The sequence below is a fragment of the Apis laboriosa genome, unplaced genomic scaffold (genome assembly GCF_014066325.1).
Source record: "Apis laboriosa isolate Shangri-la unplaced genomic scaffold, ASM1406632v1 scaffold45_cov149, whole genome shotgun sequence".
Classification (NCBI taxonomy): Eukaryota; Metazoa; Arthropoda; class Insecta; order Hymenoptera; family Apidae; genus Apis; species Apis laboriosa.
In genome coordinates, this window is record NW_025223361.1 from 355,844 (window position 1) to 366,831 (window position 10,988).

The 10,988-nt window shown below is 31.6% G+C and overlaps 1 protein-coding gene and 1 long non-coding RNA gene across 6 annotated transcripts in view; one reads left to right on the forward strand and one right to left on the reverse strand.

Moving 5' to 3' along the window:
• Nucleotides 1–87: 87 nt before the first annotated feature.
• LOC122716410 (formin-binding protein 1-like) overlaps nt 88–10,988 on the reverse strand; it is a 39,372-nt gene continuing 28,471 nt past the window's right edge. The window contains exons 1-10 of one of the 5 annotated variants that reach the window (XM_043939446.1): nt 10,692–10,951; nt 9,968–10,083; nt 6,995–7,045; nt 5,854–6,160; nt 5,293–5,439; nt 4,838–5,197; nt 3,132–3,406; nt 2,853–3,044; nt 2,480–2,616; nt 88–2,363 (exon numbers count right to left, since the gene is read on the reverse strand). In XM_043939446.1, the coding sequence (XP_043795381.1) occupies nt 2,206–2,363; nt 2,480–2,616; nt 2,853–3,044; nt 3,132–3,406; nt 4,838–5,197; nt 5,293–5,439; nt 5,854–6,160; nt 6,995–7,045; nt 9,968–10,083; nt 10,692–10,817 (1,869 nt within the window). In that variant the 5' untranslated portion in view covers nt 10,818–10,951 and the 3' untranslated portion in view covers nt 88–2,205. Of the gene's footprint in view, nt 2,364–2,479; nt 2,617–2,852; nt 3,045–3,131; nt 3,440–4,837; nt 5,198–5,292; nt 5,440–5,853; nt 6,161–6,994; nt 7,046–9,967; nt 10,084–10,691; nt 10,952–10,988 lie in introns of those variants that run through there. The other 4 variants (XM_043939445.1, XM_043939444.1, XM_043939448.1 and 1 more) reach the window with 4 other exon arrangements.
• On the forward strand, nt 10,079–10,741 carry LOC122716439. The gene is made up of 3 exons (XR_006347025.1): nt 10,079–10,189; nt 10,274–10,376; nt 10,613–10,741. It is a non-coding gene; the product is annotated as an uncharacterized LOC122716439 (long non-coding RNA).

Here is a 10,988-nt window from a genome sequence, read left to right on the forward strand (position 1 = left end):
AAAAAAGAATAATAAACGGATATGTTGGATTTGCATATTAATATTATAAAAAAAATGTTTATTACGTTATATTAGTTTAGTAGTTATATTTTTTCAATATTAATAATAATAATAATAATAATTAATAATAATAATAATAATAATAATAATAATAATAATAATAATAATAATAATTAAACGTATAATGAGTCACGGAGTTAATTATCTACAATACTTGTTCATGGATATAAAATCACAAAATATACATAGAATGGACGCAGTTGAATGTTAAGAATTAAGGTAGACGTAAGGATATCGTTCTTTTTTCTTTTCATCGTTATCTAATGATTTTCTCTTTTCACTTTTATAAAGTGATACAGCCTATCAACGAGCAAAAAGTATTGCGATTAATTTTCTATCAACATCAAAGACCGCATGCGAAAATACTGTCGACTCTCGCAAAATCTAAAAATTCTCGATGCTTATTCTTTGACGATTAAGGATAAATTATAAAAAATCGTGAAAACACGAGGCGCATGTTTACGATCGATTGCAAAATGCAGCAAAACTTACAGTAAAATCGTATGTTAAAGAGTCAAAGAAATTACACCAAATAGGCAACAATCGCGGCTGAGAAAAAGGCTATGATATTATTTAATTTATGTACTTTCGTACCTTATATACCGAGACTATACTTTAATGAGTGATTATAGATTTTATATATATACATATACATATTTTTAATACGCGATATATACGACTACACGATTTTGATACATCGCAATCGAATCTAGGACGAATCTAGCTTTGTAACTGAGAAGCTAAGAATTTTTTCCAAAAATGCCGAAATAGAGACGTTTTTTTTATATTTATAAAAAAAAGGGGGAAAAAAAATAATAATTCAACATCACTATTTCGTATTTATATGCAATGGAAATAATTCATCACTTCGCACGATACGTATCGAACCTGGCACTCACACACGTACCATACATTTTGTTTCTCCTCCCATATCCCTTGCAATATGTACACAATATATCTTAACTAAATTCACATCCAGGCAATATCATAAACAAAACTTAGCCGATCAATACTCGGAATCTACTTGCTGTACAGAGCACCACCTAATCACCTTCTAGTTGCATTAAAAAAAAAAAAAAAAAAAAAAAAAAAAAAAAAAAAAAAAAAAAAAAAANCTAACATCAATTAATATACTTATATAACAATAAAAGTCAAAAAACGACTCAAAAATAATTGTAAAGAAGCGACATCACCTTCCTATCATCGGCAAAAGCAAGAAACAAATATTGATATATTAAAACAAATAAACATTTTTTGTAATATATATATAAATCATTTAGATAAAAATTTATTCTAAAAACACTGAAATTGAACAGTTTCTTGAACTTCAGCGGAGATAGTGTGAATCTATTCGTGAGTTGCCTGCTTTACAACAAAATTAATAAAAAAAAAAAAAAAATACATAAATCTTCATGTCATTACAACAATCGTAATTTTATCCGTGACATGTAGGCGGAGCATATGTTATACATATATGTGTATGTGTATTATATGACAGATATTTGTTATTTTTATTATACTTTCAATAATGAAGTTGCAAATTGTTCACTTGTGCATATCTAAATTACAGAAACATATTTTTAGAGTTATTCAAATGATCAGGGTGCTTTTAGCATTTTTCTTAGAAAAATGTACTGTATGACAAAATCTCTTTAAAACGATTGGACATAACAGCATTCTAAATAGTTGTAGGATCTTACTATTCTTACTATATTTAATATTTAAGTGAGTTGAACGTGTTGATCACTTTTGTATAAAAGAAATTAGATATTAAAAATGAAACTTATTTTCTCTTTGTTCTTTCTTGTTCAATAAACTTGATAGAAGCTAAAAAGAGGTATGTTGGGTGAACAATTGACTGAATCTTTGATGAGTCATGAGATTTTCTCCCAAAAATCAAAGTATTGGCACATATTAATTTTCACTTATATCAATGACATTTTTATGGGATTAGACCCATGATTTGACCAGAATACATTCTGAAAACTAGTGCCATTCAATCAACACCAAATCCTCAACATAGAACCTCCAATTTTTGTGAATTGCTATTTTTAATCGTTCAGTATACCATCATATTGAACTAATAGCATAAATAATCTTGAAATTTCCCCACTTCTCAATTGTTTAACGTCCTAAAAGAAATGGCTAAGTATTATAGAGATGACACTCTATGTAAGATGTAGGTACAAAGCCTTCGATTGGTTGTGAAATACGCCGTACACGCGTCCATCCATCTCCTTGATCTAATTCAATCATATATAATTCTTCTCCATCATACATTGGTATAGAACCTTCACTAGTTGCTAAAAACATATAACAATTTTTAATTTATATTCATATTATATTTATATTTTCCAGATTATTATTAAAAATAAACATTATTATTATTATTATAAAATTGTTGACGATATATATTTACCATCGAAAGGATAAAGAGCCCTACATGTTCCTAATGGTGGTTGAGCATCAATTTCATCAACATAATATTCTTCGCCACCACTACCAGGAAGGGATGTCCTCGATTCTCCAAGACCAGATTCCGGGCTATTCGTGGAACTGTGCATCAGTACCGTAAAGCGAAAAGCGTGTCTAATTGGTCTAGTTAAAAATTCTAATCTGTATTTAGAACTGATTTATTCAAAACTCATCATTATCATCGTTTTCTTTATTTAATGAAAAAAAAAAAAAAAAAAAAACTATCACATAAAATCCTAAATGAAATCCGTAAACAATTCGATTATAAATCAGTAGAATCCAAAATATAATTAATCCAATGATTAGTTAAAACTTACCCATGTGTCGGTTGCGGCGTACCCGGAGCACTTTTCTTATGTATCGGTTGATTAGCATTCGCATTGCTTACACTGGAATCAGATGCTGATCTTGAAAGACTTTCTTCTCCTCCCGAATGACTGGATCTTCTTGAACTCAGCGGTCTTGTTGCAGAACCATTACTAGTTGGTTTTCGTGGTGCTTGACTGGGACTAGAAATTTTAAATTATACAAGATCAAATCATAAACTAACGATAAGTAGATCATGAAAAGAATCTATAAAATTTCTAAAAAATTACCTGGATAAACTAACTCCGGCGCGCATTGCTTCTTCGAGATAACCTTGGAATTTTGCCAATTCTGCACCGAGTTTATCCAGTTTGTTGCTAGATTGATTTAACTGTCCTTCTATGCTCATTGGATCGCCTAATGCAGGATTTTGCTCGTATACCCCTTTCATCTTCATCAAACCATCCCTTGCCGCAGTCTCTTGTTGAATTTTTGCTTGAATTTCGTCCAACCTTTGTTGAAGTCTTTTCTTGCGTTGATTCGGTGGTAGATCGCTGCAGTCCTCCTTCGCACCATCACCATATCCGGGCACATTATTCTGGAATGTTTGAATTTAAGTATCCAAGTTTCAAAAATGAATGACGAAAAATCTAATGAATTATGATGGAAAACAAAAGAGAAGAAAGCACGTAATCATCATAGATAGTACAGTTAATTCTACTTTACCAATTCAAAGTTAACAAACACAAAATTCAACAACTTTTACCAATTATATTTTGCCACGTCCACACTGTTCACGAACAGTTCGCAAGTAGGTCGCGAATTCAGAACCTGTGTGAGTTGAAATATTTTTATAATTAACTCGTTCGCAGTTTTTCAAACTCGATGAATCGCATGGATGCGTACAGTTTTGGCCAATGTGGACGCGGCATTATGCGTCATTATCAGGAGCATTCTTAGAGCCCAACAAACTATCAATAAAATAAAAAAATATATACATAAAGACAAAGTAGAAGACAAGTATTTCATAAAGAAAAAACAGTGGGATTCTGTCAATAAGGACTGTCATGTGAAAAAACAATGACGACCATAAAGAAATAGACAGACCTTCAAAGCTATGCCCACCTCGATCAACTTCTGTTGTTCGCATGAAACAAATTCCAAAAGCGTATCATTCGGCGAATGAATCAGAAAAAAATGGGATCTCAGGCGATAGCGTTGAGTAAAAACTCAGCAAAGGAAATATGACAAACAATTATTGCAATACGTGGAAATGTTTACTGTTTCAATGCAAATTTCTGAGTTTGTACTCGACCAACAAAGACAAATCTAACAAATGCACATAATTACTGATACATATCTCGATGCAGAACAAAATGCTGATGTTACACAGTGGCAGGCGAAGAAGCGATTTGTAGTGTACTTACTAAGTACAACAGTATCCAAATTCATAGTCCACGGATGATTGGAAACAAGAGACCACACAGGCAGATCGAACCATCCACCAAATTAATAAAAAGTACAGAAGAAAGATAAGTTATGCTGGCCTCGCGAAAATTGGCGCGATGCTAAGTAAACTATTGGTCGAACTAAATCGAATCGGTATATGTGTTGTGTTCTTTTCGCCTTAATGCACAAGATAAAAGGAAAAAGAATTTAACAATAACACAATCGCTTAAAAAAAAATTTTAAATTGTACTAATCACTCATGCTATTGAAAATCTATGCATATAACAAACTTATTTTTCGACAATAGTGCAAATATGCGATTCGAATAACAATTAAAAAAAAAAAAAAAAAAGAAACAAAAGTAAGACAAAGGGACATTTCGTGCACATATTATAACTATTTTTTGTTCTTACTTTTAACGTTCTTACACTTTTAGACAGAAAAAGAGAAAAAAAAAAAAAACGATTGAACAAATGCTCCTTTCACAAACATATTTGTAACACAAATTAGAACTACTAATTGGTAAAATGTTATGAACAACATTTACCTTATTGCTACTAAATATGCCGAACAGCCCAACCCTCTTCTTAATTTTACTACCAGAAACAGTACCCTTCACTGTCAGATGATGATTGTGTATTGGTTGCATTACAGGCTGTGATAACTGACTATTGCTATCATATGTTTTAGCCACAGAAAGATCTTCGAATGGAAAATCTCCTGGAGGTTGAAAACCGCTTTTGTAACGTTCGATTACCAATAATGTGTCTTTTTTCTCATTGATCTCGTTTGCTGCTTTTTCAATACCGTCTAAACATTGAGCGATTATTGGCGCCACAGCTCGTTCTATTTCCACAGACTTTAGCATGTAGTTTCGCATATTTTTTATTCTCTTTTCATCAAGCTCCTATAACAAGATATATAGAGTGTTAAAATTATATAAAAAGTTTTTCAAAAGATAAATTTTACTCAATAATAATGGAACAAATATATATGTTATACCTGAAGATGTTGAAACACTTCTGGCATAGCCGTGTGATAATGCAATGTTTGCATGTCATTCGTTTTCTGCAATTGATTCGCATATTCTGTCTTGGCTTCCTCACTCTGCTGAGTTTTTAAAGTCATATTCATCCTCTGCTTCTCGACCTAAGAATAAGATAAATCATGTAAAGTTTGGCTAACTAACCATGCAACTTTTATTTCTCAATAAGTTATTTAGAGAATCAATGTTCATCCAGAATTAACATTATTCAAGTTAATCCTCTATAACGTGATTTATAAAGTTATATATATTATATAAAGTTATATATTTATATATTTATATTATATAATATTTGTATTTTTAAAATTTTTTTCTATTTGTTTATTATTTTATTGTATTGATATTTCTTGTATTGATATTACATTTATTCATAATAATTATTAATTTTCAAGTTTCAGATTAAAAAACTTAAAAATTAAAACTTCTTTCTTCATAAGCAGAATAAATTTCACTTATAGAGAATTAACTATAAGTTTTCAGGGTGCAAAGGTGAAAATGGATCAAAAACATCCACCTACTTCCGCTCTTGAAAGGTTCAAATCAGCATCTGCTCTCTGATAATTCTCAACTGCTCTTTCCGCCTCACGAAAAGCTTTTTCGTACGCTTTCCTAGCACGCTCCAAATTTCCAATCTGACCGGTCAGATTTGCCATTAATCTGGCCCCTTCTTGGAGATGTTTTTTACGATCCTCCTTAAAATCCTTTACGAGAATATTCAATTCCCTTAGTACGTTTGCTTGCAAATTCTCCGCGATCACCTCCCTCTGTCCTGCCTGATCGTTTACCTCATTCAATTCCATTTTGAATGCTCGACATGGACTGTATCTGAAATCAAAGTTCAAAGATTGCTTAGAATATAATATAATATTTTTATGCAAACTTTTGATCTGTACAAACGAGCATAGTGCATAACCTGACTTAAAAAAGAAGTGAGTCCATAAGTGCAATCTAAGCAAGTTACTAGTTGAACTTATAATGCAACCTACCCACGCCTTCAGATAAGAGATTAGCTACTGTTTTCTGTCACGCCACGTATGGAATATTAAAGGCGCTTAAGAATTTTTCTTTTCTTTCAAGCGCCACGTTTGCATTCTAATCGAAAGGCTGGGAAACATTTAAAGAAATTGCGAAACCTACATAGACAATTGTTGAACCAATCTCTATAAGATACTATATAATATTATTCTAATGATGCATTATGATATATTCGAGGATTCGATGGAATAATTAAAGACGTGAAAAATAAAAATATATGTATATATATTCTTCAATCAATAAAACTCTAGAATTCTACAGTAAGAACTTAAAATTATTAGGAATCAACAGAATTTTTCTAAAATTATAGCATTCTAAATATATTTAAAATATTTAAAATTATGTATATCATTTTCATATATCATATATCAAGATTAATATTGCAAATATTTTCTAGTATTAAAACAATTTAAACTGAATGTTAGAGCGAAATATTTAATTGCGAGAGATTCAAGTTACCCTAGTTGAGATAATAGTTAACAGATTTGTCTCTGACTAAAAATGTTCTATTAAAATATAGAATGTATTTTAAAATGAAAATTATTTTGAAGTATTATTCATGTCAAGAAACATTACTACGAAGCGTGGATCCGGTATTACGCTTCTAAGTTGGCTCATACTCACTGATAATCCTCCTCCTCTTTCTTCTTAGGTTGATAGCTCTTCACAAGACGTCTGCAATCAAAAACGAAACAAGATTACCGGAACTGCAGGTAATAATCAATCTGGAGATAACCTATGCAACCTACCTATTCCTTATTAAGGGAAATAAATGATTTGTTCATGACTAATATAAATATCGGAGAGAAAAAAATAATCTTTTGTTTCAACAAGATTTTGTGCCTGTCCTTTTTTAGCTGTCTGCGGTCTAAAGTTATTTTCAGACCGTTCTCACTTTAGCGAGTTGCACGTTCCTGTTGTTAGCAATATGAAAATTGGAACTTCCATAGCGGTAAACGAAAGAAAGAAATCTCGTAGAACGTTATGAAATTACGCGACAATGATAATCGTGCTTAAGTTTTAAAGCAAAGCGGAACGTTCACCAGAATTCTATACACACAGATTGCGTTTAGTCATTCGTGCAGTAAGAAATAACTACGTCCGAGTCATTCTAATTTGAACACTCGGGGCCACGAACGAACGATAAAATGTATGCCGGCTACTAAATGCATTATCATCCGGAAGTTGACGTGTCCTTGATACCAGATCAACCATATATTTTTACCGGGCATCGACGTGCCTCGAAACCGGAAAATAGTTTGTGAAAACGTTAACCGATTTCTAAAATACCGAGAAACGCGAGCCTTTAACCACAAGGCAAGTCCAACGTACGTGGCGCGTGTGTCAGATTGGAAAAGCTATTTTCGAGTCCGCTTAAATTCCTCTTTCCTAGGTCTGGGTTACTGTCTAAAAATTGGGAAAGTTATTTTCAAACCGATTCGATATATTGTCGCCATGTTTAGATTAAATATATTTAAACTGTAATCTACGAAACTGTAGGAATCGAAATAGAGTTGTGACTATCGATAAATGTCGATAATATTGCTATATTATCGATAAATGTCGATAATATTGCTATATTATCGATAATTCGATATATCGACAGTATCGTCAAAATATCGATAATAAATGAAAGTAATTAAAATATTTTTTATTCAAATTTATTATTAAAGATTATTTTTATTGCAATTTATTATATATAATATTATTTTTAGGTTTTAATAATAATTTTCAATAAGAAAAAATAGAAACTTCATTTACTTCTATCGATATTTAAACGATATTATCGATATATCGAAAACTATCAATGTCGATAAAATATCGATAATCAATAGTCACAACTCTAATCGGAAAGTGATGGTTCGTTTTAATCATGTGAGAATAATTAATTTTCAAAAATATAATTGTTGTAAAAGATCTTCGTTTAAAACGTTAACTAAAAAAGAAAAAAAAAGAAAAAGAGATAGAGATTGACGAAATTGAAAAATCTGGACAAAGAATTTCCGCGTGATTCACAGTTCTTCTTTCTAGAATCTAGGTTAGTAAAGGATAATTCATCGAGCATTGCACCGAACTTCTCTAACTAACCGAGAAACTCGAAGAAATTAAGTGCGCTAGATTTAAAGAATATATAACCGTATTTTACGCTGTTCGGAATGCTTTTAATGAAAATCAACGGTGCATCGAGGGAAACTGCCACACGGTAAAACGGTACTCCATTTGTACGAGTAACACGAGCATGTATCGTTAAAATTACGACGCATTAAGGCAAGGAACGTGCCCGTGATAATTTATATGCAGTGGAACGAACGTGTCTGGGATAGATGTGTGACGAGCACGCGGAATCATTCCTCTAGGCTTCACATGCGCCAATTGATTAAGGGACAACGATAATCGGCCGCGGCAATTAAACTCTGCCAGATTCAAAAGAAATCACGTCTTTGTAAAGCTTCCTGTGCGCCTCATTTTCTCGATCACGGACCAAAATACATCACGCGACAAAACATTAAAACATCGTGATCTCGAGTCAAGGATATTACTATTTTCGAATGTAGAATCAATGGTCCAACTTAAATGATTTTTCTTAGAAAATATAATGCAATATTGATTATCTAAATCATCTAAATGTTTTTCAATCACTATAGATAACGATCTCCTAAGAAGATGTGAAATAATAGTCATTATAGTTATTTTTATTTGCAAATATTTATGTAAGATTATATTTATACATTTTTTGATGACAATTTTTAACATTCATAGAAATCATGTACAGGGTGTTTCTGAAATCAAGAAATAAAATCAAAATGAATTAGAAGAGGAATTAGAAAAAGAAGAGGAAAGAAAGGAAATTAAGTTTAAAGATTCATTAGGTACGTACATATAAATTTATACAATCTGTTTTGTTTAATTTAATTTGGTTAGACACTGTTATTACTTTATGTTTATAAGCAATATTCTTAGGTTTGCTTACGTTTATAAGCAAAATCTTTAATATTATGTTATTAAATTTCATATTATCTACAATAATGTTTTAATATTTTGCTTTTATTATATTTTTATTGAATCTAATATAATTTGTTCTTAGAAATAAAATATGATATTCCTATTAACACAAAGAAGGATGCATCAACATAAAACGTTTTGTCTCAAAAAACACTAAAGACATTTGATCTAAATAACAAAACAATTCTACGTTATCAGCTTTCTTTTCTCCAATAATCGTTTTGTCTCTTTATTAAATATTTGTTATCAAATATGAGGCGATAAAAAGACGAAAATAAGCTCACTTTGAGACACCCGATAGAACAAAAGTGTGCAACAGTAGATGGCATTCACGGAACAAACAAGGGGGCCCTTTAATACAATATTACTGGCTACATCTTGTGTCCGTGAACTCGTGGGGTGCGTGAGACACGCTCATTATACAGGATGTCCTATTGAAATCGTTAACCTCGGATACTACGCCCTTTGTTAATTTATATAATAAAAAAGAGAGGCATCGATGTCGAACAAAGCAGCCAACGAACATAAATCTCACGAGAAATCTATGCACGCAATATCGAGAAGAAACTTCTAATTCCCCTAAGTATTTCTTACCTGAGTTTAGCCGCATATTCCACCTCGATGGCGCATCGATCGCGAATGAAATGGCCGTACCTTTCGAGGAACTCTATCCCTTTTTGCGTATGCAGGGATAGATTCTCGTACTGGTCCTGTAACAAAAAGACGAAAATAAAATGAATGGACATGCTTTAGCATCTTCAGGAGATCGAAAAGGGAAAAAAAGAAAATTTTTTCTTGCCGAGACAGCCGAACAGTGTATGTATTAAAATAAAAACAATATATAAAAGCAAAGTTTTATTATATTATTAATTTCTAATGCTTTTTGTAATGGTATTTCAGCTATAAAGAATCTAAATTATTGATTTTATAAATATTTTTTTAAAAATAAGTTTAATTATAATGTTTTGTACTGGAATAAACTAAAAGAATATTGTTCCATAAGGTAATTATTTAATTTGTTCATGCATTATATTCATAGTGAAATATTGATAAATTATAATATAAAATTAAGAAGAAAGATATTATAATTAATAATATAACTTTAAAAAAAAATAAATTAAAATTAGAAACTTTTATAGTGCTTCAAAATTTCATTCGACAGATACTAATCCTCTTAATCTAGAAAATTATATGCAAGTTTTTTCATCAAAAAATAATCGTTCAATTTTTTCGCTTCAGCCAAGTATTTAGTGCAATCGACGAGTGAGAAAACCTCTTGACACGAACACACTCTCGTACACACATACGCGTCACACACCTCGGGACAATGAGAGATTTCGCAAGGCTGCCGGTAGAAAGATTTCTGGCCGTTTAGCAGCTCGGCACGAAAAGTGAAACTGGACTCTGTTGCCGCAACGTGCACTCGCGACTGGTCGAACACCATCAGACCAAGGATCCATCGGTTCTACCCATATTATCAGGCACATGAATCGCTTCTACCATACAATCTCGACCTGTTACTTCTTCCTCTGACGAATTTTCATTCATATTCTGACCGAGCCTCCTGAATGAAACATGTAAAATACACGTCACGTGGAGACATCTTTGCACGATT